This window comes from Heterodontus francisci, chromosome 8 (genome assembly GCF_036365525.1).
Source record: "Heterodontus francisci isolate sHetFra1 chromosome 8, sHetFra1.hap1, whole genome shotgun sequence".
Taxonomy (NCBI): Eukaryota; Metazoa; Chordata; class Chondrichthyes; order Heterodontiformes; family Heterodontidae; genus Heterodontus; species Heterodontus francisci.
Window position 1 is genome coordinate 5,723,910 of NC_090378.1, and position 18,920 is coordinate 5,742,829.

At 43.8% G+C, this 18,920-nt stretch overlaps 1 protein-coding gene across 6 annotated transcripts in view; it reads right to left on the bottom strand.

Annotated features, from left to right (window-relative positions):
• Window positions 1-18,920, bottom strand: part of slc44a5b (solute carrier family 44 member 5b) — a 371,713-nt gene that overhangs the window by 195,649 nt on the left and 157,144 nt on the right. For all 6 annotated transcript variants that reach the window (XM_068036576.1, XM_068036579.1, XM_068036575.1 and 3 more), the window contains exon 2: window positions 9,406-9,454. In XM_068036576.1, the coding sequence (XP_067892677.1) occupies window positions 9,406-9,454 (49 nt within the window). The remainder of the gene's footprint in view (window positions 1-9,405; window positions 9,455-18,920) is intronic.

Sequence of the window (18,920 nt, forward strand, 5' to 3'; positions counted from 1 at the left end):
GAAAAGCAAAAAGGCTCTGATCACACCACTGGAGGTATTCTATAGGAATCCAAATAGTGAGAGAGATAGAGGAGCAAATATACAGGGAAATAACAGAGATGTGCAAGAACTATAGAGTGGTCATATTGGGGGACTTATATTACATACAAACATACATACGAATATATGAATTAGGAACAGGAGTAGGCCACTTGGCCCCTCGAGCCTGCTGCGCCATTCAATAGTACCCAAATTACCCAAATAGCGATTGGGATATTTTGGGTAAAGGGAAAGTAGGGGGAGGAATTTCTGAAATGTGTTTAGGAGAACCTACTTGATCAGTATGTTCTCAGCCCAACCAGAAAGGAGACATTGCTGGATCTGGTGCTGGGAAATGAGGTGGACCAAGTGGACCACGTGTCTGTCAGGGGCACTTGGGTAAGAGTGATCATTATATTCTAAGGTTTAGACTCGTAATGCAGAAAAGCAAGGAATGATATAAGGTAAAACGGCTAGATTGGAAGTGGGCTAATTTCAATGTGATCAGAAGAGATCTAGCCAGGATAAAATGAAACCAAAGACTAACAGAAACAACTGCAATGGAACAATGGGTTATCTTTAAGTAAGAGATGCTTCAGGTACAGACTAGATACATTCCAACAAGGGCGAAAGATAGGGAAACCAAAAACAGGGCTTCTTGGATGATGAGGGAGGTAGAGATTATGCTGAAACAAAAAGAGGGTGTGTGATGCATGTCAGATGAATTCTTCCCATGAGAACCAGGCCATATACAATACGTTTAGAGGGGAGGTAAAGAGGAAAATGAGACTGACAAAGAGTAAATATGAGAATAGAATGGCAGTCAACATTAAAGGGAACCGAAAAATCTCCTACTGGCATGTAAATAGCAAGCGGGTAGTAAGAGGAGGAGTGGAGCCTATTAGGGACAAAAAAGGTAATATATGCTTAGAGGCACAGGGCAAAGCTAGAATACTTAATGAGTACTTTGTACAGGTGTTTACTAAGGAAGAGGATGCTGACAAAATATTGGTAGAAGTGGAGAGAATAGAGGCAATAGATCGGGTAAAAATTGAGAGGGAGGAGGTACTGGAAAGGCTGGCTATGCTTGGGGTGAATAAGTCACCTAGTCCAGATGGTTTGCATTTCAGGTTGCTAAAGGAAGTGGGGGTAGAGATAATGGACGGGCTTTCCATAACCTTCCAATCTTCCTTAGATATGGGGGAGGTGTCAGAGGATTGGAGAGTGGCAAATGTGACACCCTTATTCAAGAAAGGGTGTAAGGACAGTCTGAGCAACTACAAGCCAGTTAGTTTAACATCAGTTTAGAAACTATAATCAGAGAAAAAAATCAACAGACACTTGGAGAAGTTTGAGTTAATTGAGGCGAACCAGCAGAGATTTGTAAAAGGCAGATCATGTTTGACTAATTTAATTGAATTTTCTGATGAAGTAACAGAGCAGGTTGATGAAGGGAATACGGTGGATGATGTCTACATGGATTTTAAGAAAGCCTTTAATAAAGTACCACATAAAAGGCAGATTAGCAAAACACTGAGGCTCATGGAATAGGAGGGTCAGTGTCCAATTGGATAAAAGGACAGAAAACAGCGAGTTGTGGTATATTGTTGTTTTTCAGACTGGAGGTAAAGGCTGCTTGGGTATAAAATTGAAACCCGACCTGGGCTCGACTCGACCACTGCCAACACGAACTTGACCCAGGCCCGAGTCCTTTAATTTTTTTCGCGTCCAACCCGACCCGACACGAATATTGTTCATCTGTTCGGGCAGCAGGTTATTCCTGCAGATGGAGTTGTGGGGAATCATGGGTAAGCCTGATCCCATGAGTTCCCAGAAGCAGCACTGTCCAGCCCAACCCGAGCCGAGCCCGAATGCTGGACTCAGAATATTGACCCGGCCAGAACCCGACACATGTAAATGGGTCACGTCGGATTCGGGTCAGGTAGCCAAGCTTCAGCTGGAGTTCTGAAACGTTAACTCTGTTTCTCTCTCCACAGATGCTGCCAGACCTGCTGAGTATTTCCAGCATTTCTTGTTTTTATTTCAGATTTCCAGCATCTGCAGTATTTTGCTTTTATTTAACTGGAGGATAGTAGACAGTGGTGTTCCCCAAGGGCGAACACTGCTTTTTCTGTTATATATAAGTGACTTGGATCCTGGAATACAGATGTAGAATTTCAAAATTTGCCGATCATACCAAACCTGGAGGAGTGGCAGACAGTGAGGATGATACAACCCACCTGCAACAGGACATATATAGACTGGCAGAATGGGCAGACAAGTGGCAGATGGAATTTAATACAGTGAGATGATGCATTTTGGCAGAAGGGATAGGCAATATAAACTTAAGGGCACAGCTCTAAAGAGTGTGCAGGAACAGAGGGACCTGGGGGTGCATGTGCATTGATCTTAGAAGGTGGCAGGACATATTGAGAGAGTGGTTCATAAAGCATATGGGATCTTGGGCTTCATAAATAGAGACATTGAGTACAAAAAGCTGCACCTTTATAAAGCTCTGGTTAGGCCCCAGCTAGATATTGCACCCAGGACTAGTCACCACACTTTAGGAAGGATGTGAGGATCCTTGACAGGGTGCAGAGGAGATTTACCAGAAAGGTTCCAGGGATGGGGGATTTTAGTTACAAGGTTAGGTTGGAAAAGCTGGGGTTGTTCTCCTTGGAGCAAAGGAGATTGAGGGGAGTTTTGATAGTGTAGAAGATTATGACAGGCTTAGATAAGTTACACAAGGAAAAACTGTTCCCATTCACTGATGGTACAAGGATTGGGGGACACAGATTGAAGGTTTGGAGTAAGAGATGCAGAAGGGATGTGAGGAAGAATTTTTTTACACAGTGAGTGGTAATGACCTGGGCACCTGAAGGAAATAAACTTGCAGAGCTGCAGGCTTCAAGTGGGGGAGTGGGACTGACTGGATTGCACCGTGGAGAGGCGGCATGAACCTGATGGGCCAAATGGCCTCCTTCTATGCCATAATAACTCTGTGACTCTACATGTCAGGAGTGTGATGGAATAATCCCTACTTGCCTGGATGGGTGCAGCTCCAATAACACTCCAGAATTTCGACACGGTCCAGTACAAAGCAGCCCGCTTGATTGGCACCCCATCCACACATTCACTCCCTCTACCACCAGCAGTGGCAGCAGTGTTTACCATCTACAAGATGCACTGCAGCAACGCACCAAGCCTCTTTCGACAGCACCTTCCAAACATGCAATCTTTACCACTTAGAAGGACAAGGGCAGCAGATGTATGGGAACACCACCACCTGCAAGTTCCCCTCCAAGTCACACACCATCCTGACTTGGAACTATATCGCCGTTCCTTCACTGTCGCTGGGTCAAAATCCTGGAACTCCCTTCCTAACAGCACTGTGTATGTACCTGCACCACATGGACTGCAGCGGTTCAAGAAGGCAGCTCACCACCACCTTCTCAAGGGCAATTAGGGATGGGCAATAAATGCTGGCCTTGAAAGTGACGCCAACATCCTATGAATGTATAAAAATGCTCCATAATCTTAAGGTCACCCCTCTGTCTCTCTTTTCCGGAGAAAAGAACCCCAGCCTGTTCAATATTTCCTGATAGGTATAACCTCAGCTTTGGAATCATTCTAGTAAATCTATCCCTTGTGGTTGCAATGCAAATTAGTCTTACCACCTTATGGGAATAGGCTTCCAGTTCATTGCAATGAGCACTGTGGGCAGTTTACCTACTGCTGACAGATAAGAAAGAGAAAATGTGGAATCTGTCTCAAGAGAGTAACTTTATATTCCATGCCCTGAAGTGTACAGATTAAATCTCCCAATTGTATATAAACCATATACTGTAATGCCTGTAAAAGGGCAAATCTGCAATTCTAATTGCACACATTATTTGGAGAGGGCTCTTTTTTTTCAATTCATATATCGTCTCATTTCTTTTATCAGTTCATGTGAGTTTAATTACAGCTGGAGGGTGATGCCGTGAAATTTCTGATTCACCTGAAAAGGCGTGCATTAAATCCAGCCCACAAAAAACTGCCCGTCTGCATGGTCTTTGGAGATGTCCTCACTCTCTGTGCTGTCTGTAGTAATGGTAAGGTGACCGGAACAGTCTGTACAATTGAGTGATGGTTTTATAAGCCTTTTTCTTTTCGTAACAACTGGGCTGCAGACATCACTGGGATACAAAGGGGGTGAGGGGATTTGAAAATAATTTTGCAAAATGTGTGCAACTTTCTTGCACTTCTTTCCATGTACAATATTGTATTCACCGCTCATGGTGCCGTCTCCTCCACACTGAGACCAAACGTAGATCAGGTGATCGCTTTACTGAACACGTGCATTCAGTGCGTGAGGGTGACCCCGTGTTTCCGGTCAGCTGTTATTTTAATTCTGACCTCTCTGTCCTTGGCCCCTACACCATTACAATGACGCTCAATGGAAGCTTGAGGAACAGTAACCCACCTTTCAGTTAGACACTTTATAGCTTTCTAGACTCAACAAGTTCAGATCATAACCTCTGCTCCCATTTTCTTGGACAGTAGGTGCTGGTAATGGTTCTGCATTTACATCTCCTCTAGCCACATCTTTTCTTTTTTTATTTGTCCCATTACCATCCCCTTTTTTCCTTTCACCATCATCCCATTTGTCTTTTAATCACTCCTGCACTCCAGACTATCACAGATCTTCCCTTTTGTTCTATCTCCCGCCGTGCCTCCATGACCAGTTCATTATTATTTATTTTTATTATTATTTAGAGATACAGCACTGAAACAGGCCCTTCGGCCCACCGAGTCTGTGCCGACCAAGAACCACCCATTTATACTAACCCTACAGTAATCCCATATTCCCTACCACCTACCTACACTAGGGGCAATTTACAATGGCCAATTTACCTATCACCTGCGGTGCTAACCACTGCGCCACTGTGCCGCGGATAACGTCTCTGCCTCTGTATCTGATTAAAACCTGTTACATCTCTAATTTATTGAGTTCTGATGAAAGTTCATCGATCTGAAAAGTTAAGTCAGTTTCTCTCTCCACATTTGCTGCCAGACCTGCTGAGAGTTTCCAAAATGGTTCCCTTTCATTTTATGTCAGGACAGTTATATAAAGCTCTGATTAGAGTAACTGTGTTCAGTTCTGGCAACCACAAGTCAGGAAGGATTTATTGATCTTGGACAAGGTGCAGCACAGATTCTCCAGAATGATCCCAGGGCTAAAAGGGTAAAATTATGAGGAAGGGTTGCCTAGACTAGGCCTGTATTCCCTCAAGTACAGAGGATTGATAGGTGACAGAGAGAAACTATTTTCACTGGTGGGGGGAGTCCAGAACAAGGGGCAGAACCTTAAAATTAGAGCCAGGCCGTTCAGGGGTGATGTCAGGAAGCACTTCTTCACACAAAGGGGAGTGGAAATCTGGAACTCTCACCCCCAAAAAGCTGCTAATGCTAGGGGTCAATTGGAAATTTCAAAACTGAGATTGATGTATTTTTGTTAGGCAAGGACGTTAAGTATTACAGAACCAAGGTAGATAAATGAAGTTAACATACAGAATAGTGGAACAAGCTTGAGGGGCTGAATGGCCTTCTTTTGTGCTATGTTCCTATGGCAAAGGGAAAATGACCTTAGAATATGTCTATAAATGGATATAATTATTGTCATTATCTTGAAACACTAGGATTATATCCATTGGAAAAGAACACAAGGAGGAGATCTGATCAAGCTTATTTTAATCATGAAAGGATTCTAAGTGGATGAGCTCACACTTACACAAATTGAGCTCCATTTGCCATAGCTTTGAATTTGAATTTGTCTATGTCCCCTTGTAACTTCCTGTTCCTAACAACATGACTTCCTGTGCCTTCAAACTTGGTGTCTTCTGCAAAGTTGGATATACGGGTCTCTATCCCTTCATACTGGTCATTAAGGTGAAAAGCCGAGGCCCCAGTACAAATCCCTGGGGAACATCACTTGTCCCAACCCAACAATCAGAATCCCATTTTCCATAATCTCTGTCTCCTATCTTCCAACCAATTCACAGCCCATGTCGCAAAGTTATCTCCCAATTCCATGTGCTTTCATTCTAGTTAATAATCTCATGTGCAAAACCTTACCAAATGCCTTCTGCATGTCATTATAGACAACATCCTCAGGTGCTCCCAGAGACACCATGTTAATCACTTCCTCAAAATATTCAACTATGTTCGTCAAACCTGAGCGGCCTTTCACAAATCCGGTTTTGTTTATTTACAGTAATTAAACAACAGCCAGAAATTTCCTCAGAGCTTCTCCTGTTCTGCAATGGAACATATATCGAGCTTTCAACAGACTTCTACCATGGTTACGATGCCAAGATGGGAGCAGCTCCGAGGAAAATCACAGCCATTGACGCCATCAAGAGAAATGTCCATCTAAAGTGACAAAATATCAGCAGAAGCGGAGAGAGTAGAAACAATGGATGGCATTAAAATTGAGAGGGAGGAGGTACTGGAAAGCCTGGCTATGCTTAGGGTAGATAAGTCACCTGGTCCAGATGGTTTGCATCCCAGGTTGCTAAAGGAAGTGGGGGTGGAGATAGCAGAAGGGCTTGCCATAATCTTCCAATCTTCCCTGTATATGGGGGAGGTGCCAGAGGATTGGAGAGTGGCAAATGTGTCACCCTTATTCAAGAAAGGACAGTCCGAGCAACTACAGGCCAGTTAGTTTAACATCAGTAGTGGGTAATGTTTTAGAAACAATAATCAGAGGAAAAAATCAACAGGCCATTGAAGAAGTTAGAGTTAATTAAGGAGAAACAGCACAGATTTGTAAAAGGTAGATCATGCTTGACTAACCTAATTTAATTTTTTGATGAAGTAACGAGAGAAAGTTGATGAAGGGAATGCGGTGGATGTTTCTATGGAGTTTAAGAAAAAATTTGATAAAATACCACATAAAAGGCTAGTTAACAAAATTGAAGCTCATGGAATTGGAGGATCAGTGTCCAATTGGATAAAAAATTGGCTTAAGGACTGAAAACAGCGAATTGTGGTATAAGGTTGCTTATCAAACTGGAGGATGATAGACAGTGGTGTTCCCCAAAGATTAGTGCTGGGACCACAGCTTCTGATATATATAAATGACTTGGATATTGGAATACAGATTAGAATCTCAAAATTTGCTGATGACACCAAACTTGGAGGTGCGGCAAACAGTGAGGATGATATGAACCTCCTGCAACAGGACATAGATAGGCCAGCAGAATGGGCAGAGAGGTGGCAGATGGGATTTAATACTGACAAGTGTGAGATGATGCATTTTGGCAGAAGGAATAGGGAGAGGCAATATAGAATTAATGGTTCTAAAGAGTCTGCTGGAACAGAGGAATCTAGGGGTGCATGTGCATAGATCTTTGAAGGTGGTAGGACATATTGAGAGAGTGGTTAGCAAAGCATATGGGATCTTGGGCTTCGTAAACAGAGGCATAGAGTACAAAAGCAGGGAATTTATGCCAGACCTTTACAAAGCTCTGGTTAGGCCCCAACTGGAGTACTGTGTCCAGTTCTGGTCACCAAACTTTAGGAAGGATGTGAGGGTCCTTGAGAGAATACAGAGGCAATTTACCAGAATGGTTCCAGGGATGGAGGATTTTAGTTACAAGGTTAGGCTGGAAAAACCGGGTTTGTTCTCCTTAGAACAAAGGAGATTGAGGGGAGATTTAATAGAAGTGTACAAGTCTTCAAGGGGAAGTTGGATGGCCACCTGAAAGAAATAGATTTGTAGGGCTACGGGGATCGAGCCGGGGAGTGGAACATATTGCATAGCTCTGTGGAGGGCCAGCATCGATTCGATGGGTCAAATGGCTTCCTTCTGTGCTGTAAATGACTCTATGACAAGATTATGACAGGCTTAGACAAGTGAGACAAGGAAGAACTGTTCCCATTAACTGGTACAAGGACTAGGGGGACACAGATTGAAAGCTTTGGGCAAGAGATGCAGATGGAATATGAGGAAGCACTTTTTTACGCAGTGGGTGGTAATGACCTGGAACTCGCTGCCCACAAGAGTGGTGGAAGCAGAGATGATCAATGACTTCAAGAGGAAGTTGCATGGCCATTTGATAGAAATAGACTTGCAGGGTTACGGGGATCGAGCAGGGGAGTGGGACTGACTGGATAACTCCGTGGAGAGCCAGCATGGACTCGATGGGCCCAATAGCCTCCTTCTGTGCTGTAAATGACTCTATGACTCTATAACGGCACCTTTGCCTTAACAACAGAATAATACATTCCATGGTATAATGGTCCAATCATCAGAAAGCAGATAACCGCTAATTAAGATAAAGGCTTTTTCGATTGCACCATCCACACCTGCCACTTTTACCACCCAGAAGGATGAGGGCAGCAGGTGCATGGGAATATCACCAGCCTCACCCCTCCGTATCTCTGTAACCTCCTCTCGCCCCACAACCCTCCCAGATCTCTGCGCTCACCTAATTCTGGCCTCTTAAACATTCGGATGTTAACTACTCCACCATTGGCGGTCGTGACTTCAGCTGCTGAAGCCGGAAGCTCTGCAATTCCCTCCCCACCTCTCTACCTCAGTCAGATTTTTTATGGTGCTTCTTAAAACCTACCTTTTTGACCAAGCTTTTGGCCATCTGCCCTAATATTTTCTGATGTGACTTGGTGTCAAGTTTTGCTTTAAAATGCTCCCATGAAATGCCTTATAAATGATTTATTATGTTAAAGGTTGTTGTAAATACAAGTTGTTGCAAATTCCCCTCCAAGTCACACACCATCCTGACTTGGAACTATATCGCCGTTCCTTCACTGTCGCTGGGTCAAAATCCTGGAACTCCCTTCCTAACAGCACTGTGGGTGTACCTTCCTCACATGGACTGCAGCGGTTCAAGAAGGCAGCTCACTACCACCTTCTCAAGGGCAATTAAGGATGGACAATAAATGCTGGCCTGGCCAGTGATGCTCACACTCCGTGAATGAATAAAAAGTAATTGATTTGAATTACACAAAATAACTTAAGAGCCAATTTTAGGTATTACACATAAAAATTCTGGAAGCAAACACAAATCTAGGTCTCATATTCCACAGACCTTTATACAGAAATAGGCCATTTGGTCCAACTGGTCTATACTAGTGTTTATGTTCCACACGAGCCTCCTCTCACCCCACAACAAGGATTAGCATTTTAAAACCGAGGTCTTGTGAGACCAGGAGCCAGCAAGCACAAGGGTGACAGGTGAACGGGACTTGGCGTGAGTTAGGATTCTGAACAAATGTCTATATCACTTTGCTAACTACCTGCACATTTAGATACAGTGTCGACTGATGTGTTTAAACATTGAACATTGGTATGATAACATGGTGATGAAGATGTTCACTCACCTGTTGTGAATTGGTCCCTTGAATGTTGGGTCAAACTTCCGAGGCTCTCCTGGAAGATAGAAGGACCTAAATTATATTCATTCATAAAATTCATCCACCAAATAAGAGAATCATGCAGCAAAGGAGGAGGCCATTCAGACCATCCTGCCCATGCTGGCTCTTTGAAAGAACTATCCAATTAATCCCACTCTCCCTTCTCTTTCCCCGTAGCCCAGAAACTTATTCCTCATTTATCCAATTCCTGACAAGGGTCAGAAAGTGACACCTGCCATTTTCTGGGAGCACGAAGTCCTGAATCATCCTTACAAGGCTGAGTTTGAGGAGAAGGGCTAATTGGTTTCTGGAAGGATTAGAGGGGACATGAGGAAAAACTTTTTCACCCAGAGGGTGGTGGGTGGCTGGAATTCACTGCCAGGAACGGTGGTGGAGGCAGGAACCCTCACAACATTTAAGGAGTATTTAGATGAGCACTTGAAACGCCATAGCATACAAGGCTACGGGTGAAATGCAGGAATATGGGATCAGAATAGTTAGGTACTTGATGGCTGGCACAGACATGATGGGCCGAAGGGCCTGTTTCTGTGCTGTATAACTCTATGACTCTAAAAGGCAGACTATTATTTAAATAGAGAGAGACTCCAAAAAAGTGCAGCACAGAGTTATCTGGGTGTCCCTGTGCAGGAAACACAAAAAGTTAGCATGCAGGTGCAGTAAGTAATTAAGAATGCAAATGGAATTTTGTTCTTTATTGGTAGGGGGTTGGAGTTTAAAAATAGAGAAGTCTTGTTACAACTGTACAGGGTGTTGGTGAGGCCGCACCTGGAGTACTGTGTACAGTTTTGGTCATCGTATTTAAGGAAGGATAGACTGGCATTGGAGGCAGTTCAAAAGAGATTCACTAGGCTGATTCCTGGGATGAAGGGGTTGACTTATCAAGAACAACTGAACAGGTTAGGCCTTTGTTCATTAGAGTTTAGAAGAATGAGGGGTGATCTTATTGAAACGTACAAGATTCTGAGGTGGCTTGACAGGGTAGATGTTGAGAAGATGTGTCCACTAGTGGGGGAATCTCGAAATAGGGGACATAGTTACAGAATAAGGGGACACTCATTTAAAACTGAGATGCGAAGGAATTCCTTCTCTCAGAGGGTAGTGAATGTCTGGAATTCTCTACCCCAGAGAGTTGTGCAGGCTAGATCACTGAAAGTATTTAAAGAGGAGGTAGATAGATTTTTGAAATATCGGGGAGTTGTGGGCTATGAGGAGCGGGCATGAAAGAGGAGTTGAGGTCTGGGGCAGATCAGCCATGATCTTATTGAATGGCGGGGCAGGCTTGAGGGGCCGAATGGCCTACTCCTGCTCCTATTTCTTATGTTCTTATGTTCTTATATTTACCCCGGCCTGAGAGCAAGCAGAATAGGCAGAAATTATTTCAAATCCAAAAATGGGCCTCTATGTTTTGTTAGAAAAAAGGCTGAGCCTGTGTTACCTTGACAAAGGCTTCCAGTGCAAGAGTGTCTTGGTTTTCAAAGCTGTCCGAAAACACCCTATTGTCAGTCATGAAGCTAAAATAGATTGCAGCCACATTCTCTTTTGAAGCTTTTAATTTAATGTTAACAGCTGACATGAGGTCAATAGTTCAAGGCAGAACTATCTGGGTCTACAGATAAGGGCCAAAGCAGCCAAGGTGCTTATCATCAAGAGGCCAATGTGTACTTTGATAGTTCAGTCACACTGTGATGATTGTTAATACAATTATGCTAAATGTGTTTTTTAAACCCTGATCGGTCTCATAGAAATCATAGAACCTTACGGCATAGAAGGAGGCCATTCAGTCTATTGTGCCAGTGCTGGCTCTTTGAAAGGGCACATGTGTTTAGTCCCACATTCCCCCTTTTTGTCCTTAGCCCTGTAAGTTCCTCATCCTCCAGTATCTGTCCAACTCCCTTTTAAAAATATCCATGGAATCAGCTTCCATCACCTTTTCAGGTCGTGCCTTCCAGATCCCGACAACTCTGAGAATGAAAACCTTTCTCCTCATCTCCCCTCCTTTGCCAATGATTTTGAATCCATTACCTCAATTTGTTGTTCCACTCGCTGAAGGGAATAATCTTTCTCTATCTACTCTATCAAAATGCCTCATCATCCTGAAAAACATCAATATGGTTGCCTCTTAACCTTCTCTGTCCCAAGGAGAACAGTCTGAACTCTTCCTCATAACTGAAGTCCCTCATCCCTCCTAAAATTCTGTTAAACCTCCTCTGTAGCCTTTCTAAGGCCTCTATATCTTTCCTAAAGTGCAGAGCCCAGAATTGTCCACAATACCCAGCTGAGGCGGAACAAGTGATTTAAAAAGTTGTTACGACCAGGTGAGAAAGGTGTCTAGGATTCCCTTTCAGCCTTCACCTGGTCTTACTGTAACAGGGTTTAATTTTAAACACACCATGTTTTTAGCACCCCCTTGGTGAATCCTTGTTCACCACTTTCCAATTATAAGGCAAAGAAACCAGCACAAACAGGTTTTCTTAGGTTTAAAGTAGAAAAGTTGAAATTTATTCAACTTCAACTTAAACTCTAATTCGGTTAACGCCTACGGATACACGACACAGCCATGCTAGCATGCATATGCAATACACACATGCAAATAGAGACAGAAAAGAGCAGGAAAAAAAAGTGGAAATGTTTGAGGCAATATCTGAAGAGTTTCTGTTACGGTTCTTCGAGCTCACTGTAGAGTCCTTGATTGTAGTTGATCTTTCTTTTTATTGGGGCCCAGTATTCTTCTTAAACCTTGTTCGCTGTCGGAGACTTTTCTCTCTTGGGGTTCATGTGTCTTCAGTGGATTCAGAGGCTAGTGAGAAAGAGATGGGAGCAGACAGGAGAGAGATCTTCTCAGTCCAGGAGCAAACAGACACTCTGAGTTCAAACTGTTTGTACAATTCAGAAAAACCCAGGTTGTCAAGCAGGTGAGTCATGTAACTAACTGGTCTGACCACGTCTTGGATTGTATCACCTTAGCAGTCTCGGGAATGCTCCTCTTACACACAATACCTGGCGATCAGGGTCCATTGTGGGTTGAATGGGTCAGGGAATGGTCCTTTGTCCTTGACAATCACTGTCTGTTAATATGCAAATGTCTTTTCCAGCCACAGCTGATCTGTTTAACAAGTCCTTTCTTCACTCCAGTAACAGTTTAAAATCAATGATCATGACAAAATTAATGGACCTCATTCTTGGTAGCTGGGGGCCTAGCACGACAAAGTTCTAACGTTCTGGACATGACAACAATGACACAGAGGGAGATCTTGAGGTGAAGCAAGAGGAAGGATTCTTTCACTCGCCCTCGCCACACGCAACAACCTCTTCCATCAGGAATGTTACACGGCAGCAGCCTGCTCTGTACAACTGGGAACAGGAGGAGGCCAGTCAGCCCTTTCAGCCGGCTCCTGTATTCAACTAAATCATGACAGATCTGTACCTTAATTCCACAACCCCTCAATACCCTGACATAACAAAAATCTATCCATCTCAATTTTGAAAGCATCAAATGATCCCCAAAATCCACAGCTTTTTGGGGAGAGAATTCCAGATTTCCATGCCTCTTTGTATGAAAATGTGTTTTCTGACAACACTCTGAATGGCCTAAATCGCAATTTTAAGATTGTGCCCCCTTGTTCTGGACAGACCGCTCTCCGGGAAATGGTTTCTCTGTATCTACTCTATTGAATCCCTTGATCATTTTAAGCACCTCAATTTGACTATCTCTCAATCTTTAATGCTTCAGGAAATACAAGCCTAGTTTATGAACCTGTCTTCATAATTTATCACTGCATTAGTGAATGAGGGAAATCTGAGCTTCAAAATCTCACACACCCATCTCTGAGAATCAGCGCCCACATTAGTAAAATAACTATGATCCTGATATTTCTAACCTCGATACCAAGAGTTCAAATCTCACCATGACAAGTTGTGAGATTGCAATGGCTCAGTAAGCAGCACTCATACCTCACAAACTGAAGGTTCTGGGTTCAAGCCTTACTTTAATGACATGAGCCCATAATCTAGACTGAGACTCCCAATGTTACAGTGTTGGAGAGTCAATATTGAGGGAGTGCTGCACAATTGGAGAGGCAGTAATGAGGGACCACAGCAATGTCAGATGGTCAGTACTGAGGGAGTGTTGCATTGTTAGAGAGGGAGTCCAAGTACCATTTTTGGATGAGGTGTTAAACTGGGCCCCTGTCTGTCCACTCAGGTGGCTGTAACAAGATTCCACAGCATTATTTGATATAAAAGAAGGGAGTTCTCCCCAGTGTCCTGGAACCAATATTTATCCCTCAACCAACATCTCTAAAACAGTGGCACAGTGGTATACAGTCAGGATGGAGTTGTCCTGGGAGTCCTGAACATTGACTCCAAACCCCATGAAGTCTCATGGCATCAGATCAAACATAGGCAAGGAAACCTCCTGCTGATCACCACCGACCGCTCTCCCTCAGCTGATGAATCAGTGTTTCTCCATGTTGAACACCAATTGGAAGAAGCATAGAGGGTAGCAAGGCCACAAAATGTACTCTGGGTGGCGGACTTCCATGTCCATCACCAAGAATGGCTCGCTAACACCACTACTGACCAAGCTGGCAGAGTCCTAAAGGACATAGCTGCTAGACTGGGTCTACTGCAGGTGGTGAGGGAACCAACAAGAGGGGAAAACATACTTGACCTTGTCCTCACCAATCTGCCTGCCATAGATGCATCTGTCCATGACAGTATTGGTAGGAGTGACCACCACACAGTCCTTGTGGAGATAAAGTCCCGTCTTCACATTGAGGATACCGTCCATCGTGTCTTGTGGCACTACAAATGTGCTAAATGGGATAGACTTCGAACAGATCTAGCAACTCAAAACTAGGCATCCATGAGGCGCTGTGGGCCATCAGCAGCAGAAGAATTGTATTCAACCACAATCTGTAACCTCATATACCTCCATATACCCCACTCTACCAATACCATCAAGCTGGGGAACCAGCCATGGTTCAATGAAGAGTGTAGGAGGGCATGCCAGGAACAGCACCAGGCATACCTCAAAATGTGTCAACTTGGTGAAGCTACAACACAGGACTACTTGCATGCCAAACTGTGGAAGCAGCATGCGATAGACAGAGCTAAATGATCCCACAACCAATGGATCAAATCTAAGCTCTGCAATCCTGCCACATCCAGCTGTGAATGATGGTGGACAATTAAACAAATGACAGGAGGAGGAGGCTCCACAAATATCCCCATCCACAATGATGGGGGAGCCCAGCACGTCAGTGCAATAGACAAGGCTGAAGCATTTGCAATCATCTTCAGCCAGAAGTGCTGGGTGGATGATCCATCTCAGTCTCCTCCTGAGGTTCCCAGCATCACAGATGCCAACCTTCAGCCAAACCACCTGCAAGTTCCCCTCCAAGCCACACACCATGCTGTCTTGGAACTATATCACCGTTCCTTCACTGTCGCTGTATCAAAATCCTGGAACTCCCTTCCTAACAGCACTGTGGGTGTACCTACAATCCAAGGACAGCAGCAGTTCAAGATGGCAGCTCACCACCACCTTCTCAAGGGCAATTAGGTATGGGCAACAAATGCTGGCTTAACCAGCGACACCCACATCCCTCAAAACACATAAAAAAACTTTGGTCATAATAGAAAAGCAAAATATTTTTTAAAATGCATGAAACGTGTAAGTGTTGATGTTCAAAGAGACTTGGGTGTGCTTGGACAAGGAATGCAGAAAGTTAGTATGCAGGTACAGCAAGCAATTAGGAAGGCAAATGGCATGTTGGCCTTTATTGCCAGGGGATTGGAGTACAGGAATTTGGTGAGACCACATCTGGAATACTGTGTGCAGTTTTGGTGTCCACATTTAAGAAAGGATATACTCGCATTGGAGGTGGTACAGCAAAGGTTCACTAAATTGGACCCTGGAATGAGGGTGTTGTCCAATGATGAGAGGCTGAATAAATTAGGAACATAGGAACGTAGGAGCAGCAGTAGGCCATTCAGCCCATCGAGTCTGCTCCGCCATTCAACAATAGGATTTATGATCATCTTGAAAAGAATAAGTTCATTAGCGATAGTCAGCACGGTTTTGTGAAGGGTAGGTCGTGCCTCACAAACCTTATTGAGTTTTTTGAGAAGGTGACCAAACAGGTGGATGAGGGTAAAGCCGTGGATGTGGTGTATATGGATTTCAGTAAGGCGTTTGATAAGGTTCCCCACGGTAGGCTATTGCAGAAAATACGGAAGTATGGGGTTGAAGGTGATTTAGAGCTTTGGATCAGAAATTGGCTAGCTGAAAGAAGACAGAGGGTGGTGGTTGATGGTAAATGTTCATCCTGGAGTTTAGTTACTAGTGGTGTACCGCAAGGATCTGTTTTGGGGCCACTGCTGTTTGTCATTTTTATAAATGACCTGGATGAGGGTGGGTTAGTAAATTTGCGGATGACACGAAGGTCGGTGGAGTTGTGGATAGTGCCGAAGGATGTTGTAGGTTACAGAGGGACATAGATAGGCTGCAGATCTGGGCTGAGAGATGGCAAATGGAGTTTAATGCGGAAAAGTGTGAGGTGATTCACTTTGGAAGGAGTAACAGGAATGCAGAGTACTGGACTAATGGGAAGATTCTTGGTAGTGTAGATGAACAGAGAGATCTTGGTGTCCAGGTACATAAATCTCTGAAAGTTGCTACCCAGGTTAATAGGGCTGTTAAGAAGGCATATGGTGTGTTAGCTTTTATTAGTAGGGGGATCGAGTTTCGGAGCCACGAGGTCATGCTGCAGCTGTACAAAACTCTGGTGAGACCACACCTGGAGTATTGCGTGCAGTTCTGGTCACCGCATTATAGGAAGGATGTGGAAGCTTTGGAAAGGGTGCAGAGGAGATTTACTAGGATGTTGCCTGGTATGGAGGGAAGGTCTTACGAGGAAAGGCTGAGGGACTTGAGGTTGTTTTCGTTAGAGAGAAGGAGGAGGAGAGGTGACTTAATAGAGACATATAAGATAATCAGAGGGTTAGATAGGGTGGATAGTGAGAGTCTTTTTCCTCGGATGGTGATGGCAAACACGAGGGGACATAGCTTTAAGTTGAGGGGTGATAGATATAGGACAGATGTTAGAGGTAGTTTCTTTACTCAGAGAGTAGTAGGGGCGTGGAACGCCCTGCCTTGCAACAGTAGTAGACTCACCAACTTTAAGGGCATTTAAGTGGTCATTGGATAGACATATGGATGAAAATGGAATAGTGTAGGTCAGATGGTTTCACAGGTCGGCGCAACATCGAGGGCTGAAGGGCCTGTACTGCGCTGTAATGTTCTATGTTCTATGTAACACGATCATGGCTGATCATTCACTTCAATGCCTTTTCCCCACATTAACCCCATATCCCCTTATGTCATTTGTATTTAGAAATCTGTCAATCTCTGCTTTAAATATACTCAATGACTGCGATTCCACAGCCCTCTGGGGTAGAGAATTCCAAAGATTCACAACCCTCTGAGAAAAGAAATTTCTCCTCATCTCGGTCCTAATTGGTCCTAATTTTGAAATTGTGTCCCCTGGTTCTAGACTCCCCAACCAGGGGAAACATCTTAGCTGCATCTACCTTTAAGTATTTTGTAGGTTTCAATGAGATCACCTCTCATTCTTTGAAACGTTAGAGAATGCAGGCGCATTTTTCCCAATCACTCTTCGTAGGACAGTCCCACCATCCTGGGAACAAGTCTGGTGAACCTTCGTTGTACTCCTTCCCTAAGGTAAGGGCCTATACTGGAGTTTAGAAGAATGAGAGATAAGCTTTTTGAAACATACAAGGTTCTGAAGGGGTTTGACAGGGTTGACACTGAGAGATTATTTCTGCTGGTTGTAGAATCTAAAACACAGGAGCACAGACTCAGGATAAGGGGCCGATCATTTAGGGCTGAAATGAGGAGAAATCACTTCACTCAAAGGGTTGTGAATCTTTGGAATTCTCTACCCGAGATGGTTGTGGATGCTCCATCATTGAATACAGTTAAGACTGGGATAGATAGATATTTGGTCTCACGGGGAATCAAGGGATATGGGGAGAGGGCAGGAAAGTGGAATTGAAGCCCAAGATCAGCCATGATTGTATTTAATGACAGAGCAGGCTCAATGGGCCACATGGTCTATTCCTGCTCCTAGTTCTTGTGTTCTTGTGAGTCTCCAGGGATTAACGACTAATCTCTAAGGCACTGCTGCCATCGAAAAAACCTGGGAGAAAAATCATAGAGGTGTTAAAAAGTAATTGTATATTCTTTTTATTTTCTTTGAACATTTCTGTTGATTTGTGATTTTTTTTTAAATATTGGAGATGGGGATGAAAGGAATAGATTGCCTGGGTGGGAATGGCTTGGAGGTGAGAGGTCACGTGATGAAACCTCCAGGATTCATCCAAGCTGCATTGGTAACCAAAGGATTAGGGCAGAATTGGATTTTTAAATTGTTGTACTCTTTTTCGTAATCTCCTCCAGTCCTACATCCCAGCTCCTGCTCTTCATTCTGGCCAATAGTGTATCTTCCCCCATCCCTCCCCAAACCCCACTCTCCCCTCCAATCTATCTACAGCAATCACTCCCTTGTACCCTGGAATTCCCTTCCTAGAACCCTCCCTCCTTTCTCTCTCTCCCCACCTTGAACAACTACAATAGCTATCACCTTGGTCACACCTCCATCACCTCCCATTGATCTTCTGACTGCTCCCTGGTGTCTCTTCTCCCCTTCCTTTTTACATCAATAACAACTTGTATTTATATGGGGACATTTTGTTTTAGCATTAAAACGTCTCAAGGCCCTTCACAGGAGTGTTATCAGCAAAGTTTGACACCAAGCTGCATTAGTGCAGATGATCAAAAGTTTGGTCAAAGAGATAGGCTTTAAAGAGTGTCTTAAAGGAGGAGAGACAGATAAAGAGATAATTGCATTAAAAGGCACAAATAGGTTTAAAGAGTTTTCTACGTCACGGGCTGTAAATTTCATCGAGTAGGAGAAAGACTTAAAAACGATAGAAATAGGGGCAGATCTGGCCATTATATAACAGCTGCCGCAAGCTCAGGATGTTCCAAAACACTGTGCAGCCAATGAAGTACTTTAGACGTGCAGTCACTGTTGAATTGTTCCAATCCAGTTTCTCCTTTATTACATCGATACTATTCACCTCAACCACTCCCTGTGGTAGTGAGTTCCACAGTCTCACCACTCTCTGGGTAAAGAAGTTTCTCCTGAATTCCCCATTGGATTTATTAGTGACTGTCTTATATTTATCATTCCTAGTTCTGGTCTCTCCCAAAAGTGGAAACATCTCCATATCTACCCGATCAAACCCCTTCATAATTTTCACAACCTCTACCAGGTCACACCTTGATTTGATTCTGATCATGCTCTGTTTGTAGCACATTAAGCTGCCGTGGTCATTAACTAGATAATGCCTGTGGGCTACGACCGACCCAGAAT